This window comes from Rhinatrema bivittatum, chromosome 7, assembly GCF_901001135.1.
Source record: "Rhinatrema bivittatum chromosome 7, aRhiBiv1.1, whole genome shotgun sequence".
Lineage (NCBI taxonomy): Eukaryota > Metazoa > Chordata > Amphibia > Gymnophiona > Rhinatrematidae > Rhinatrema > Rhinatrema bivittatum.
Window position 1 is genome coordinate 109,791,156 of NC_042621.1, and position 17,968 is coordinate 109,809,123.

The 17,968-nt window shown below is 48.0% G+C and overlaps 1 protein-coding gene across 2 annotated transcripts in view; it reads left to right on the forward strand.

The window, feature by feature from the left end:
- Positions 1 to 17,968, forward strand: part of CCDC102A (coiled-coil domain containing 102A) — a 129,846-nt gene that overhangs the window by 89,711 nt on the left and 22,167 nt on the right. For both annotated transcript variants that reach the window (XM_029608927.1, XM_029608928.1), the window contains exons 5-7: positions 9,861 to 9,977; positions 10,709 to 10,918; positions 11,460 to 11,630. In XM_029608927.1, the coding sequence (XP_029464787.1) occupies positions 9,861 to 9,977; positions 10,709 to 10,918; positions 11,460 to 11,630 (498 nt within the window). The remainder of the gene's footprint in view (positions 1 to 9,860; positions 9,978 to 10,708; positions 10,919 to 11,459; positions 11,631 to 17,968) is intronic.

Below are 17,968 nucleotides of genomic sequence, written 5' to 3' on the forward strand. Positions count from 1 at the left end.
TCAATTTAGGAATGTTAGAGATGATAAAATTGAGGGAGGAGTAACTCTTTATGTCAAAAGTAATATTAAAGCAACAGAAATCCTGGGGCATGAGGAAAGGAGGAGGTGCTGTTGGCCACCTTACAAGGAGCTGATGACACTTCCATAGACACTGATGAGGTCTACAGACCTCGACTCAATCGGAGGAACGGGCCAGAGATCTAGCTGAAGACATCCAAAAAGTGGGCATGAAGAGGGAGATGATGCTGGTTGGCGACTTTAGCCTGCTGAATGTGGATTGGAATATTCTGTCTGTAAAATCATTAAGAAGTAAAGATATCATGGATGCTCCTCAAGAGGTTATACTCGAACAAATGATGATAGAACTCATGAGGGGCAGGGTGAAACTAGATCTGATGCAAATGACGATAGTGTCTTTAATGCCCAGGTAGATGCCTGTTTGAGCACCAGCGATCACCAGACAGCATGGCTCATTCCCTGTACGTGCCTAGATCAGTCCAGACTGCTGGATTTTGCCTCCCTTCCAGCAGATAGAGGCAGAGAAAAACTTGAAGAGCACCCCCGCTTAACCTGGTGTGCCACCTGCATCTCTTTAGTATTTCTCTGTCTCCAGCAGATGGAGGTGCAAAACCTGCGGTGCAAAACCTGCGGTCTTGAAACAACTCTTTAGTTTCAAAAAATCCAACAAAAAAACAAAAAAAAGATAAAGCAGGACAATCAGGGTGATACCTTCCAGGGAGTAGGCAGGTCCTAGGGGGGACCATCCTCCCTGGTAGCAGGTCTTATGGAGCTGGGATTGGTTACCCCGCAGGGCTCCCCTTTCTGGTACGGCGCCAGGGGTGATTACTGGTGGTTCGGTCCCTCCCCTGTGGGGAGGGTTCTTCGGGGGCGATGCCGGGGTCCATTTCAAAGTCCCACGGTGCGGGTAAGCGAATTACCATCCACGAGGGGCAGGCCAACCCGTTCCCGCGGAGCGCAGGAACAGCAGCCATCTTGAAATCCTATGCTGACATACAGGCTAAAGCAGCGGAAGGAGAGGATCTCCTGCTTGACCTGTCTCCAGCTCAAGGCAGTCCTGAGGGCCCTCTGGATTCGCTCCAGGATATCTCAGACATCGAGCCCGATCGTCTGGAGGGAGAGGTGGGAGGCCCAGCTGCTTTTTTCCCGGACTTTGAGTTTTTGATGCACAAAGCTTACCTGGCTTCTCAATCACAGCAGGGTGATGGATCACCACAGGGACAGCCAGAGGAGCCTCCCAAGAAAGTTCCCAGGCGCCTGGAGTCCCAGAGGTCCCTCAGGATCAGGAAGTTGCGGGGCTCCACTCTTCCTGGTGACAGGTGCCCTGTTCAGGATGCTTCGGGCGTCGGTCTTCCTGACCCTCCCTCAACTCCCCCGCCCCTTCTAGGGCAGACCCAGACGAGGAGCCAGAGAAGGCGTTCGCCTGTTCCACAGGGAGGAATTGGATCCTCTCATCCCGTATGTCTTATCAGAGCTCAGCGTGGAGTTCCCTCAGGAGGTCTCTATCCAGGATTCGGTGGATTCGGTCCTGGCAGGGTTACATAGCCCAGCCAAGACTTTTCCTTTTCATCCCATGGTTCAGCAGTTGATGGTCCGGGAGTGGGTTGCTCCAGAATCGGGCCTGCAAGTGGGCTGGGCTATGGACAAGCTTTATCCTTTGCCCGAGTTAACTTTGGAGCTTTTGAAGTTTCCTAAAGTGGGTGCCTCTGTGTCAGCTGTCATGAAGCGAACCTCTATTCCGGTTGCAGGAGCAGCGGCCCTTAAGGATCTCCAGGATAGGAAACTTGAGGTCCATCTGAAGTGGATATTTGAAGTTTCAGTGCTTGGTATCCGGGCTGCTGTCTGTAGTAGTTTCATGCTCCGGGCAGGCCTCTGCTAGGTCCAGCAGTTGCTAAGTACCAAAGACCTTCCACCTCAGGAATCAGCACAGGCAGAACGCTTGGAGGCGGCGGTGGTGTATGGGGCTGCTGCCTTATATGATCTTCTGCGAACCTCCTCCAGGACCATGGTGTCCGCGGTTTCAGCGAGGAGGCTCTTATGGTTACGCAACTGGTTTGCTGACGATTCCTCTAAGGCCCAGTTGAGTGCTCTCCCTTTTAAGGGCAAGTTTCTCTTTGGCGAAGACTTGGAGCAGCTGATCAGGTCTCTGGGTGACAACAAAGTGCACAAGCTTCTGGAAGATAAACCTAAGTCATTTAAAGGTTTCATTCCGACCCTCTCCCATTTTCGGGGGCAAAGACGATTCCGGCAGAGCAGGGCTTCGGCTTCGGGTCAGAGGCAGATTTCTGGGAGGTCTCAATCCTGGTCTCATTCCTTTCATGGCCATAGACCCTCTCGAGATGGGGCCAGTCAAGCACCCCTGGGATCCAACTCCTCTCAATGAGATTTGGTTGGCCCATTCCTTGGTTCCTGTGGTAGGCGGACAACCATCCCTATTTTATGAGGAATGGATCAATAACCTCCAACCAATGGGTTGTAAGCATCATAGAACACGGCTACACGTTAGAATTTGCTAGGCCTCTCCACGATCTGTTTATGATCTCCCCATGCAGCTCCCACTTGAAAGAACAGATTGCTCGCCAAACTCTTCACTGACTGCAGTGCCTAGGGGCCATCATTCACATTCCCCAGGCGGAGTGGAAGATGGGGCGTTATTCCATCTATTTTGTGGTCCCGAAGAAGGAAGACTCCTTCCATCCGATCCTGGACCTGAAAAAAGGTGAACGAGGCCCTCAAGGTGCTGCATTTCCGGATGGAGACCCTGCGTTCGGTCATTGAGGTGGTCCGCAGTGGGGAGTTCTTGGCTTCCCTGGATTTAACAGAAGCGTATTTACACATCGCTATCCGCAGGGATCACCAGAGGTTTCTTCACTTCATGATCCTCGGAATGCATTTCCAGTTCTGTGCCCTCCTGTTTGGTCTTGCTACTGCTCCCTGCACTTTCACTAAGGTGATGGTGGTGGTGGCGACAGCTCTTGGGCGGGAAGGAGTACTGGTTCACCTGTACCTGGATGACTGGCTCATTTGGGCGAAGTCGAAAGTCCTATGCGAGATGGCGGTCGCCAAAGTTGTGTGTCTTCTGGAGTCCCTCGGATGGGTCGTCAGTCAGGCCAAGAGTCGCCTTCTTCCATCTCAAGTACTGGACTTCTTGGGGGCAAGGTTCGACACCCGTGTGGGCAAGATATTCCTCCAGGAAGAGCGGATTGTGAAATCGATGCAGCAAGTTCATCACCTCTTGTCGGTTCCTCTCCCCAAGGTCTAGGACTATTTGCAGGTCCTCGGCTCCATGGTGTCCACTTTGGAGTTGGTCCCATGGGCGTTTGCTGATATGTGGCCGTTACAGAGAGCGTTACTCTCCTGTTGGGATCCAATGTCGGAAGAATTTCAGGTTCCCTTACTGCTCACATGAAGCTCAGTCCTGCATTTCCAAAATACTGACTTTGATACAATGGGACAGTACCTTGAGGTTTGCTTAGAGGAGATAGGTGAAGTGGAAGAACAGCAGGCTAAACTAAAGGAGCTATAATAATGAGAGCAAATTGTTATGTAAGGAAAGTAAATCAAAGTAAGAGGATAAGGAACCCAATCTGGTTCTCTAAAGAGTGGCTGAAAAAATAAGGGCAAAAAGATCAGAGAAACTCAAAAAGAAAAGCACAGGGAAGCTGGTAAAGCTGAAAGAGACCGGGAGAGAAATCAGATGGCAAAGGTATGAGTGGAAGAAAAGACTGCAAAAGAGTTAAAGCGGGGTGACAAAACATTTTTCAGGTACATCATAGAAAGGAAGAAGGCCAGAAGTGACATTGCAAGATTGAAAGGAGACGAGGAGCAATATGTGGAGAGACAAGGAAAACACAGAAATATTAAACAAATGGTTCTGTTCAGTGTTTACTGGAGAAGGAGCACTGCTGCTTGGCAAGGGTACAGATGCCATCATTTACAAAGGAGAGGCTTTGTGAGCAACTGGCAAAACTGAAAGAGGCCAATCCGAGGATACTAAGAGAGCTCAGAGTTTCTGGTGGAACCACTTAAGTGACCAAGTTTTTCTGCCGGAAGCAGAGTCTGCATACATCCTTAGGATGCCTGTGGCGTGTACTTTTCCCTACACAGGGGGGAAGGCAATTTTGAAGAGGCTTTCTCTGTGGGTAAACTTGTTTGCTCATGGAGAATCCCTATAATATCCCTATAGAAATGAAGCAAAATGGAAATAACAGCTAAAATCCACCAGAGGGAGCCCTTGTACCATGTTTTCTGTTAGGTAACTTTTGCTAGGGTGAGTACTGTCTGAAGTTACCATTGTCCAGTAAGATAACAAAATGTAACTTGGAACTTATTATGCAGATGTTGTTTTTAGGTGATCTGCACACCTCTGCTGGTTTGTTGGAACCCAGTTCCTCCTTCAGTTACACTACAGCCTGCCTCTATGCCTAATTACTGAGGAAGAATCAGGGTTGGTGTGCTGTGTGTCTTGGAATTCTTCTCTTCGGCGGGGTATCTGGTTATTGATCTAACTCTTTGAAAGCTTGGCAGAAGAGCCAGGCCTTCATATGCTTCCTAAGTTGTCGGTAGTCGTGCAAATAACGAAGATGCTCTGGAAGAGAGTTCCTGAGTTTGGGGGCTGCTCCTAAGAAGGCCCATTATTGGGTGTCGAATTTTTTAATGCCTTTCATTGAGAGTGTGATTTTGAAGCTCCTTGAGAGGATCGTGATGACCTGGCCAGATAAGTCCTTGAGGTACTGTGGACTTTTTCCTCTGAGGCCTTGAAGGTTAGAGTCAGGATTTTGAATTTGGCCGCATAGAGGACTGGAAGTTAGTGAAGTTTAGAATAGGTTTGATGTGAATCCATATATTACAGCCCTCTAGCAATCAAACTTCAAGGCTTTGAATAAGCTAGAGTTTGAGTATATACTTAGAGATCAGACCATTATATAGTGTGTTGCGGAAGTCCGGTCTTAAGATGATCACAGCATAGACCACTGAGTTCACATTTATCTTTTTAATGAAAGGTCAGAGTTTTTCTTTTGGGGCATGTGGATGGGGCAGTTTTTAAATATTGCCTGGACCTGGGTTCACATAGTGTCAGGGTCTGGTTCAAATACCACGCAACACTCACACTTTTCAATAAGATTTAATAGTAGCAACAGAAGTTCAAACATAACATGAGTTTCCTGACTTATAGGTTGCAGAAAACAAAACAAAATACTCCGGTAATGTGGATTCTCTTACCAGATCGGCAGAGGGGAAGGTCCAGCACATCCCTGTGTATCTAGTGTGACGCAGCTCAGACCCTGTTTTCTACAAAACGAACAAGGTTGTGCCAGCCCTACTGGCTATCACTTAAAAGCAGCTGCGTAGGCAGGGTGGGTCTACCTGCAGATCAATGACAAGCTCCTTTCTCATAATTCCACCCATGAATACCTAAAGATCAACAGTACTAGCCGCTCTCTCTCTGTTTCTACTAATCAGGTAGCTCTCTGCTAGAACTTCAGCCCCATATTTTTAGGGCTGAGGGTTCAGGACTCCTCATGAACCTTACACATAGTCTGTGTAGAGTGCAACAGAAACGCCAGGTTTCTGACCTGTGTTTTAAGGGGTAGTTCATAGTTCCCAAAAAGGATTGTGAATTTGGAGATCTGCTTGCTTGAGCTTTGAATCCATAAGATTTTATTTTTGTTTACATTTAAGTGGATTTTGTTAATTTTTTATCACTCCTGAATGGCTGTTTGGCAAGAGATTAATTTTGTGCCTATTGTTGATTGGTCTGGATCTATTGGTGGAAGGATCTGAACATTGTCCGCATAGATGTAGAATTTTAAGTTAAAGTACCTAATCATCTGAGCTAGTGTCTTCAGGTCAATGTTGAATAGCACAGGGGAGATCTTGTAGGGTAGGTGGGGATAAAGGGTCTGTGAACTGTACTGATTGTTGCCTGTCTAATAGACAGAATTTGAACCAGGCTAGTACATGTCTGCTCATTCTGGCTTCAGTGAGCTGTGAAAGGAGGACAGTGTGATCCACAATGTCGAATATAGCTGAGAAGTCTAGTAGCATCAGGATAGACGCTAGGCCATTATTGTGATTTCTAAGCAGATCATCTAGCAAGGACTGATTCTGTCTGAATATGGATTGACATGGACAACCAATTGATCTCTTCAAGCTAGTTGTTAAGCTGATTGCAGAATTCTTGCTCAATAATTTTCCCCTAAAAAAGAATGTTTTGATATCTTACATTAACCCACTCTCTTTCCAGAATTACTCTCCAAGGCCCTGAACATTGTTCTAGCAGTCTTTACAATCCAGAGTAATAAGCACCCTGGATTCTGGATGAGGTTCCTAAATAATTTTACTGATAATTGATTTAAAACTGAAGTGAATGACAATGTACAATGCTGTCCACTACATATTCTTCTTCCAAGAAATCTGTTCCTCTGTAATGATGACATTAGCTAATCGCTCATTTCCATATCCCATTCTAATTTCAGAGGCAGTTTTGAAGCTGGTGTAGATGGCATAATTCAAAATCCCATGTCTTATACCTTAATTCAGATGTCTTGAGTAGACTTCTTAACTGTTTCTCCAACTTCCTCAGTTCCCTGGATAGCACTTCCCAACTCCTCACCAAATTATCTGGGTGATGTTTCTAGTGGCTTATACTAGATTGGTGCCGCGGTTCTCCTTTCTTCCTCCCTTCCTCTTCGGGGACATGGTTGGATGGTACGGTCTTCTTAGCAGAGATCCAATAGGGCTTCACACCCTCATCAAGGGAGGCCTTTTTTTTTTTATTAGTGGGCATACTTACAGCTCTTTTTAGTACAGGTGATAGCATCCTTTCCAAGAGGGATGCGGTTACAATTTTGTTTGTTTGCTTTAATAGCGTCTGTGGGCATAGGTCAAGGGAGTAGAAGATAAGCCAAGATCTTCCTATGGGTTTGTTAGAGTTTCTTCTGTTATTGGGGTGAATGGGTTTCGGGTAACTGGGGTACTAGGAAGATCTAGAGTTGTTTCCTCTTTCCCCTGGATTGCTTGAAGAGGATCTGGAATTGCTGACCTACTTCCTTGAGTTGCAGGGAGGTTCTGGGGTCTTTGCCCTATTTTTTTGGGGTGGCTAGCAGAGGGTTGGGGGAGTGTTTTGGAGATCCTGTGGGAGATTTTTAATCTTGTTGTCAAAGAAGGAAGAAAATCCTTTGCTGGTTAGTTTTGAGAAGGTAGTTTGGTCTTGTTGAGGAGGGTTGAAGTAGGTTCTTTACTATTCGAAATGATCTCTTAGTCGAGGTTGAGGCCTATTCAACCTTAGAGAGAAGTATTGGTGTTTTTTGTTTTTTTTAGCACTATTATGTTTTTTGTTTTAGAAGTCACAAAACCACAAAATACTCGCGCTCCTTATTTTTAATGACTTAGATCCAGTGTAAGACAACTAAAAAAAAAAAAAAGCTTTTTATTTTTTGAGTGAGAGTATTTTGTGGTTTTTGATCACTTTCACTGGCTTGTTTTGTTGTAGAAGGCCATGTGTAACCTACATTTTATCCTGTGCAACTGTCAGTGCAACCATCCTTTACTGTTTTCTTGCTCGTCTTTCTGAGTATGTGATAAGCTCACGTATGCTGAAACTGCGCAGTGTCGTGCTGTTAATTAGAATTAATGCCATCTGCCAGCTGTGGGACAGGAGCAGCTGCAGACTTCCAAAATACATGCAAGTCTTTTGTCAGCTGGTGTGTGGATGGCCATCATTGATGGTACGACAACCTTTATAGAAAAGTGAGCCATTACTCCATACAGGAATTATATCAGAATGGTCTTTGGTTTGGAAGGATCAAACACTGACTGCTAGCTCTGTCCACTCCAACTTTATCTTCTCCCCTCCTGTGCCCTGCAGGAGAGGAAGGAGGAACAGGAGGGGTGGGACTAGATTAGTTTGTAGAGCGGATTGGCTCTTTTGTTCTCCAGCTACAGCTTCACCTCTCCTCTCCTGTTTCCTACAGTCTGCCTGGGAGGGGAACATAAGAAGTATCAAGTTGAGTCAAACCAAGGGTCCATCGAACCCATTATCCCGTCTCCAGCAGTGGCCAAGCCGTATCTCTAGGTAGTACCTGGAAGATCTCAAATAGTAGAGCCATTTTTTGTTGCCCACTCTCAGGGATAAGTGGAGGCTTTCCCCAAGTCTTCCTGGCTAAAAATAATTTATGAATTTTTCTTCCAGGAGTTTGTTTAAATCACATTTAAACCCCGCTATGCTAAATGCCTTGACCACATCCTCTAGCAACAAATTCCACAGCTTGATTGTGCACTGAGTGAAAAAAAACAAACCCTTCTCCAATTTGTTTTAAATCTGCTGGTGCATGAAGCTAAGAGATTAGTTGCAGGGGGCTGAGACAGAAGGCTGTTAAGTCAGCCCTGCAGGCACCGTAGCTTTCTTCAGATGATTGAATTAGCATGGGGACATTTTGAGTTTGTGCCACCGATTGTAAATTATATAGCAACAGGCTAATCATGCCGTTTCTCCTGTGGCCGAAAAGTCATGGAAGCCTGTCAGAACTGCCAATGCTCTCTCTCTTATATTACTTCTCGACATATTTTTCTTTTTCTGCCTCTCTCTCTTCCCTCCATCATCATTTCTTTACTTCTCTTCCTCCTCTCCATCTCTCCTAGATTGCTCTTCCTAGCACTCTTATCTTCCCCTCATCATCCCATCCCAGTCCCTCAACCTTCCAGCCTTCCATTTCTCTCTCCATATCGTACCCCTAACATCCTTCTCTGCATATCTATCTCCATCTTCATCTCCTTCTCTTAATCTCACATTGTGCTTCTCCAGGCTCCTTCATATATTCTCTACCCCTCTTCTCTCTGCTCCAGTTGACTCCTCTCTAGCATCCTCACCTCCTTCCGCCTCTGCTTCCATCGCTCACCTTTAACCCCTTCAGCCTCCAGTTTACCCCTCATTCTCGCCAGTTCTCATCCGTTCCAGCATTCAGCTGGCCCTTATCCCCCTCCATCTTACAGTTCCTCTCCCATCCCTCTTGAATCTCCAGGACCCTCTTTTCTTCTCCGCCAGATTCCAGTTCCCCTTCCAGCATCCAGGTTCCCTCCTACTTCCACCAACTTTTATCACTCCTCGCCATCCAGCCTCCCAAGTCCCTATTCATCTCCTTCCAGACCTCAGTTCTCTTCTCACCCACTCCAGCTTCCCCCCATCCCAACCTCGGAAACTGCATCAGCACCTGTGCAACACCAGTAGAGCACGCATTTAATATCTCTGCTGCTGCTCCGTCTCTTCCTTCCCTACAGCAGTGCACGCTCTGCAAAAAGGAGTAGGAGTGGCCTTACACTTAAAGCAGGGAAATGAAGGTTCAAATCCTGCTTCTCCCAGCAAGTCACATTATCCCAGGTGCCTACTTTGGGGAAGGGGACTTACCACATCTGATAAAAAACAAAATGTGGTGAACCACCTTGAGCTACATTTTGAAAGGTGGTCTAGAAATACAGAATATTGTTATTGATTGTCCCTGCAGTACCCACAAGAACTGAGGGGCAGTGCACTACTGCTGTCTGTAGCTTGCGGCCCAGCTGAACAGGTGTTAATCACACTCAGAGATGTTTCAGTGGGTGCTCAAGACCTGGAACACGTACATCGTCAGCCTCTCTGGTTTGTGTTTTCTGAATGCCTACTGGTGTGTTTGTTCTTAATTCTTCTGCTACTTCTTTGATGAACCACAGGTGATCTCTTTTTTTCTCTTCCCCTATTAATGTGGCTGACACAAAGGTTTTGTTGCCTGTCTCTCTCCAGTAATACTTCTCTGTCCCTCCCTTGCTGCAGTAACACACCCCCAACTAATTCTCTCTGTCTGCAGCTGAATATCCTGAAGGAAGTGCACCAGGATGAACTGGGACGGATCTCAGAAGACCTGGAGGATGAGTTGGGGGCTCGATCAAGTATGGACAAAAAAATTGCAGAACTAAGGGCAGAGGTAACCACATTATATTAGAACCACCCAAGCATTTGGATGTTTACAGCTGAGGGATGTCTAGTGTTACGATATCTGCATCTTCTGGTGTGATAGATACATCTGGCTAGCAGGATATACACAACCAAGCTTTAGGATGTCTACTGCTGAACAGTGGGATAGGTACAGCTGGGAAGCAAGATAACTGCAGTCAGACATTAAGATAGGAGTGGAGGAGTCTTCTAGTGGTTAGATCGGAGGGCAGTAAGCCAGCGAATCAGGGTTCAAATCCTACCGGTGGTCTGCAAGTCACCTCACTCTCCTTTGCCTCAGGTACACACTTAAAGCCCTCTCTTTCCCTGTCCTCTAAGGATAGGAAAATACTTTACAGTACATGAATGGGGAGCCAGAAGGGAGGAGGGAGAGGGTCCCTGGATGGACAGAGGCTGGAGAAGGGCAGAAATTAGATATGGGTAAAGGATGGGCGGCAAGGAGAGCCTGAAGGAGAAAAGAGACTAGAAGAAGGTAGAGTGGAAGAGGTGTTTGGATAGTGAAGAAGCCAGGGAAGGGAGAGGATGTAGGAGGGGAGGGGGCAGACTGGAGGGAACAGTGAGAGGAGGGAGCTGAGCAGTGCTTAAGGAGGGTAGGGATTGAAAGAGAGGGGGAGGCCAGAGGAGGAGGAAAAATTGGGGGAGGGGGTAGCTGGCTGTTCAGGCCTCTGGCCCGATGACTCTGGCTCCATTTGCTGTGCACAGATGGAAAGGCTGCAGGCAGAGAACGCAGCCGAGTGGGGGAAGCGCGAGTGCCTGGAGACTGAGAAGCTGAACCTGGAGAGGGAGAACAAGAAGCTGCGGCTGCAGATTGAAGACCTGGAGGATTTGCTTTCCCACAAACGCCGCCAGACTGCCAGTGCACTTGACACCGATCTTAAAACCATCCAAGCTGAGCTCTTTGAGAAGAATAAGGTGAGTCTCTCTGAGATCTTTTCTCAGTGCTGAGTCCTTAGCCTACGGCCCTGGGTTTTCCATTCCTTAATATCTATCTCTCCAAGGTTTCTGCGTGAGGTCACAACAGGCCTGCTTGAGGCAGCAATGTCTGTGCTCAGATTTTCTGGGCTGGAAACTTGTATCTTGGGATTGTCACTCTGACCCAGTGTCCCCTGGGAAATCACTTTTATTTTCCCATCTGTTTCACTTTGGCCGTACACAATAGGAAATAACATTGTTTTTCCTCCTCTTCCCCCTCCCAAACCAGAAAACTGCCTGAATTTGCAGGTCAGAGAGAGGGGCGGAGCCACCCCTGGCCGTCTGCCATTGCAGGCATGGAGTCGTAGTCACCTTAGTTCCATGCCACGCTGTAGACCTGTGGGCTGGCTGCTAAATGTCTCAGCTGCTCACCAAGCATGCAGAAAAGCTTCAACTTGTCACTTTCTCACCTGCTCAGCATTTAGAGCCTTCTCTGTGTTATCTGACTCCGGACTTTTCCTGCCCTCTGCAATGTTCCCAGGAGCTGGGTGACCTGCGGCATGTGAACACCAAGCTGAAGAAGCAGTGCCAGGAAAGGCTGGTGGAACTAGCCCACGCTAATCGCCGCGTGGAGCAGCACGAGGGCGAGGTGAAGAAACTGCGACTGCGGGTGGAGGAGCTGAAGAAGGAGCTGGGTCAGGCAGAAGATGAGGTGATGCTGCACGTGTGCTGGGGGACACGCTGTCTGTCTTATTCCCTGCTGGGGTGGGCATTCTGGCCTTAGGTTGGCAAAGGGGAGGGGAAATACACAATACTTGTTTTAGCAGGTCTGTAATTCTTAACCTGCTGGGGATTCATTTAGTGTCTCGCTAACTGGACTGTAGTAAAAAGGGAACTCTTTGTTCACAGATAACCCCTCATTATAATGGTGACATAGGTTTGCCCTATGGCCAAGCAAACCATGAGGAGCACTGACTTTCAGACTCCTTGTAGGTACTCAACTCTCTCTCCTCTCTAACCTACCACAGTCCTTCATCTCCCCTCTATATTCCTCCCCTACTCCCTCATAGCCCTCTGTCTCCCTCCCCTTGCAGCTGTCCATCTACTCACACAGTAACACAGTAGTGATGGCAGAAAAGGACCAAATGGTCCATCCAGTCTGCCTAGCAAGCTTCCTATGGTAATTTGTCTGCCGTGCCATGCAGGCTACCCCCATGTTTCTCTTAAGTATAGTAACTGCCATTCTGTTCAGTTATCCCTAAGCCTTTTGATAACCATGGTTCCCTCTAAGCTGTGCACATGAGCGATCGCTCATGCATGTCAGAGTGCTGCTTACAGGTTTTACATGGTCGCTCACATACATTTTTCTTTGTGCTGTATGCAGAAATACAACGCTAATACTGGAGCTCTGGAATTGTTGGTTTAAAAAAAATTGTTGCTCACACAAAAAAAAAAGAATTTGCACACACCTAGTCACCCCTTGGAGGGGACATTGATAACCCATAAAAAGTTTCTGTTAGCAGCATTTTTATTGGGTGATAAGCTTTCTTGAAAATTCAGACAGTGCTGCTTGACGTGCTTTTCTTATGGACTTGCCCGTAGAAGCAGCCCTGTGCTTTTCCCTTATGTCTGCATATCAGTACCCCGGACCGTAAAAGTCAGGGCCCATGTTGCTTGTTATCTGACTCTAATTCCCCCCCCCCCCCCCCCCCCACTGTCAAAGTGGCAAGCAATGTCGCAGTTGCGTCAAAAGCATCAAGGCTTATTGGTTAGGGTTACCTTAAGCTCCATGTCTGTAGGGAGAAGCATTTCTTAAGAAACAGGAACAACAAATTCCTGCATGAACAGGGTAGAAAACCAGGACTGGCTCATTTTTCTCCCTACAGACATGGAGCTATAAGGTAACCCTACCTCCAGGGCAACAGCAGCATAGGCTATGGGGACACCAGAACCTCCATGGTTACATTCTCAGAAATGCTCCCTATCTCACGCGCAGGCTGGGCTTTAGCTTCTCAATATGTGGATAAGGTGAACCAGCCCTGACTACGTCTGTTAATGAAGGGGAGCTTAATGTGCCGAGAAGGAATCAGGAGTGGAAAACCAAGCCTGCAGAGGAGGGGAGATGGGAAGAGAAACTGGGAGGGGGAACGGAAAAAGTTAGTTCCCTGTACCTACCAGGATCAGTCCAGACTGCTGGGTTATGCCTCCCTTCCAGCAGATGGAGTCAGAGAAAAGCTGACTCCTGATCCTTGTCTAAATTCGAGTTTGATTTGTTACTTCTGACAGGTTTGATTTGTGTGAGAAACCTTTGACAAGATCAACCTTAAAAAAAAAAAAATTTAAAAAAAAATAAGAAAATAACAGATAACTAAATCTTTTCAGTTCTGTTAGAAGGGCAGCTAGCTAAAGGCAGGGCATTGCCCTAAAGCCGTTTCCCCGGAGACTTGTGCCCTGACCTGGTGAGCTGGGGGGAGGATTTACCAGTGGGCCGGTCACTCTCCCCCCTTACATTCTAACCCAGAGAAGTCAAATTCCTCTGGTGGGTGCTTGCGCTGATTGCTCAGGGAGGTTTTTTCCCCTGTTTGGGGGATGAATTAAAAAAAAAAAGAGAAAGTAGGACGTTGTTTTATTTTACAAGCGCACCTATTTCTCTTCAGCCCTAGCCTGCTGAGATCTCCCGGGCCTCCCGAGGGGGTGGAGTGTTTCATCCAGCTGCTTGTTTTTTCTTCGCGCGCGTTTTATGCCGCTTGAGTCTGCTTGTGGGGAGCCGGGGACGCGGCTCTCCTGCGAAGGCCTCTGCTCCCAGTGTCTCCCCAGGGGCGAGAGGCCTTCGCAGCGGCCGACTTCGGGACAGGGTTTTTCCTTGCCGTGACGGTGTGGCTCGAGGAACGAGCAGTCAGCTCGGAGGCAGAGGCCTGGCCCGCCCCGATCGGCGCAGGAGTGGCAGCCATCTTGCCTCCGTCGGGTCCGATGCTGATTTAGCTAAGGAGGGAGAGGATCTCCCTCCTCTCTCCCCGCCAGCATTGAGTCCACAGCGACCCCGCGATTTGCAACCAGACTCTGCTCCTCCCCGAATTTGCCTCGGAGTGGGGGGGGGGGGGGGCCCTTAAAGAGGCAGCATCCGTTTTCATCGCAGTTTGTTTTACTTCTGCATAAGGCATATGTAGAAGCCGAGGCTGATTGGGAATCCCAGTCTCCTATTCAGGCTAAGCTTTTTAAGGCTTCTGTGGACCAGGGGAGGGCTGGACCTCGGCTCCCCCGCTCAGTTCCAGAGGATGGGCTACCCGCTCCCTCTATGCATGCAGATCTGGCACCTCAGGACCCCTCCGCACCAGATATGAGTGATGATGTAGATAGTGCCGCTCGGGTGGAGGGAGATGATCCGCAGGTGCTCCATTTGTTCCGCAAGGAGGAACTGGATCCGTTAATTTCTCATGTACTTCAGGAACTGGAGATTCCAGTTCCGCAAGCTGTGACGGATTCTTCTCCTGAGGATTCGGTTTTATCGGGGCTTCGAGCTCCGCCTCAAACTTTTCCCTTTCATCCAAGACATTTCTAGCTTGTGTTCCAGGAATGGGATACGCCTGAAGCCTCCTTGCGGGTTAGCAGAGCCGTGGAGAAACTTTATCCGCTGCCTAATGAGGCTCTGAATCTTCTTAAAATTCCTAAAGTGGACTCGGCCATCACGGCCATAGCTAAACAAACAACCATTCCTGTGATGGGAGGAACAGCACTCAAGGATCTTCAGGATAGAAAGCTGGAAGTTTTGCTTAAGCGGATTTTTGAGGTATCCGTGTTGGGAGTGCGGGCCGCCATCTGTAGCAGCCTTATGCAGAGGGCTACCCTCCGCTGGATTCAACAGATGCTCATGGCCCAGGACCTTCCTCCGGGGGAGGCTGAGCAGGCGAACCGCATGGAATCAGCGGTTGCCTATACGGCGGATGCGATGAATGATCTTCTCCGTACCTCTGCGCATACTATGTCTTCGGCAATTTCCGCAAGGCGACTGCTGAGGCTCCGTAACTGGTCGGCTGATGCTTCTTCTAAGTCTCAACTGGGTTCCTTTCCTTTTAAGGGCAAGCTATTATTTGGAGACGAGCTCAAGCAGCTTATTAAAGCCTTGGGAGACAACAAGGTTTACAAGCTCCCAGAGGACAAGCCCAGACCAGCTCGCTCATCCGGCACGTTTCGGGGCCGTTTTCGAGGTCAGCACCGTTTCTGCTCCGGCAGAGGTTCTTCTTATGCCCCCCCCCCCCCCCCCCCGGCAAATGTCAGCAAGGTCACAAGCATGGGCGCATTCTTTTTGAGGCAGGCGGCCTCGGCGCACTGGAGCTTCTCATGGTTTCGCCTCCAACAAAGATCCCCAATGAGGGGGTGCCGACCCATTCCTCTGTCCCGGAAATCGGGGTGAGGCTTTCCCGGTTTCGCGAGGAATGGGTCAAGATTACCTCAGACTAGTGGGTTCTAGATATTATAAATCACGGTTACGCTTTGGATTTTGCTCGGCCCCTTCGCGATCTGTTCCTAGTGTCTCCTGCGGGTCTCAGGCAAAGCAACACGTGATTCTTCAAACGCTGTCTCGGTGGAAGGCACTGGGAGCGATTATCTCGGTTCCCGCGGCCGGACTGGTTATTACTCCATTTACTTCGTGGTTCCCAAGAAGGAAGGCTCATTCCTTCCATTCTTGGATTTGAAGAAGGTCAACAGAGCATTGCGAGTCCCTTGGTTTCAGATGGAGACGTTGAGATCCGTCATTGCGGCCGTCCACAAGGGCGAGTTTTTGGCTTCTTTGGATCTGACAGAAGCTTACCTCCACATAGGAATCCAAGAACACTATCAGAGGTTCCTGCGGTTCATGGTCTTGGGAGAGCATTACCAGTTTCGCGCCCTACCATTCAGGCTGGCGACGGCTCCACGAGTCTTCACCAAGGTGATGGTGATAGTGGTGGTGGCAGTGTGCCTTCGGCGGGAAGGGATATTAGTTCATCCCTACCTGGACAACTGGCTCATTCAAGCAAAATTGGAAGAGCTTTGCAAAGTAGCGGTACAGTCTGTTTTGCACCGTCTGCATGGTTCGCAGATCTGATCAACCTAGCAGTCAAGGACCACGTGCGTCTGGGTCATCTACCGAATCTGCTGCGCCAGGGTCCCGTATTTTTTGATCAGGCGGCTCACTTTTGTCTAATGGCTTGGTTTATGAGAGGAGGCAATTGAGAAAGAAAAGCTACCCTGAGGTGGTGATTTCCACTCTTCTACGCACACAAAAGACATCTACCTCTCTCACCTATGTTCGGGTGTGGAAAGTGTTTGATTCTGTTGCAGTAGGTTGAAAGTGTCCCCACGGAAGGCCACTATCATACACATTCTTGCGTTCTTACAGGAAGGCTTGAAGAAAGGATTGGCATATAGCTCGCTCCGGGTCCAGGTAGCGGCGATAGGCTGCTTACGAGGTAAGATTGAGGGGACCTCCATTGCAGGACATCCGGATGTAGCTCGTTTTCTGAGAGGAGCCAAACACTTACACCCACCGGTGACGGCGGTTTGTCCTTCGTGGAGTTTGAATTTGGTTCTCCGTGGACTTTGCGGTTCACCTTTTGAGCCCCTCAAGCGAGCCACATTGAAGGATTTAACTTTCAAAACGGTGTTCCTCGTGGCTATCTGTTCCGCTAAACGTGTTTTGGAACTGCAGGCGTTGTCATGTAGAGAAACATTCTTACGGATCTTGGACTCTGGGGTTTCGCTTCAAACAGTGCCTTTTCTGCCAAAGGTGGTCTCAGCATTCCATGTCAACCAGTCCGTTGAGTTGCCAGCCTTTCCAACAGTGGATAATTGTTCTCCTCAGGGCCAGGATATGAGGAGGTTAGACGTTCGTCGGATTCTTCTACGGTACTTGGAGGTGACTAATTCTTTTCGACTGTCTGATCATCTTTTTGTTTTATGAAGCGGTCCAAAGAAGGGGTGTAAGGCTTCCAAGACTACCATTGCCCGATGGCTGAAGGACGCTATTGCTTCACTGTACATATGTCAAGGGCGACAGGTGCCAGAGGGTCTTAAGGCTCATTCTATCAGATCGCAAATGGCGTCTTGGGCAGAGAGCCAATGTGTATCACCTCAAGAAATCTGCAAGGCAGCTACCTGGAAATCCTTGCACACATTTGCTAAACATTACCATTTGGACGTCCGAGCCTCTGATGTGGATTCCTTTGGCAGCAGTGTGCTTCGAGCAGGACTCTCCGGGTCCCACCCCATTTAGGGAAGCTTGGGTACATCCCAGCAGTCTGGACTGATCCTGGTACGTACAGGGAAAGGAAAATTGGTTCTTACCTGCTAATTTTCGTTCCTGTAGTACCAAGGATCAGTCCAGACGCCCATCAATGGGCATTTATGCAGGAGAATCCGCTCAGCTCCTTATATTTTTTCTCTTTACAGATTTTTCGAAGATTGCACATCTACACTACAACATAGTTGGGTTGTTTTTTTTTAGCAAGTTATGGTTGTTTAAAGGTTAATGTTTGCTTGATCTAGTCATTGGTTGTTAAATTTACTTCATTCTGCTTTGATATTGATTATACTGAAGGATCGCAGGTGGCACACTAGGTTATCTAGGGGGTGCTTTTCAGCTTTTCTCTGACTCCATCTGCTGGAAGGGAGGCATAACCCAGTAGTCTGGACTGATCCTTGGTACTACAGGAACAAAAATTAGCAGGTAAGAACCAATTTTCCTGTGTAGGGGAAATGGGAGCAGAACAGGATAAGGGGGTATTCAGAGAAGAGCAGGGAGAGGAGTTTTAAACCCCCATGCATGCAAATATAAAAGTACTAGAAAAGTTAACTTGATAAATATTAATGCCTGCCTATGAACACCACCTTTGTAACCAATCATTGTTTGTTTGTTGAGTTCTAACTACGAATGTTACTTTGTAAACCGTTGTGGGCTTTACATGGAACGACGGTCTATAAAATGTCTAAATAAATAAATAAAAGTCATTGTATGCTCATGTAAGAGAGGGAGAAATAAGAAACAAATGCCGAGGGAGTAAGTGGCACAGA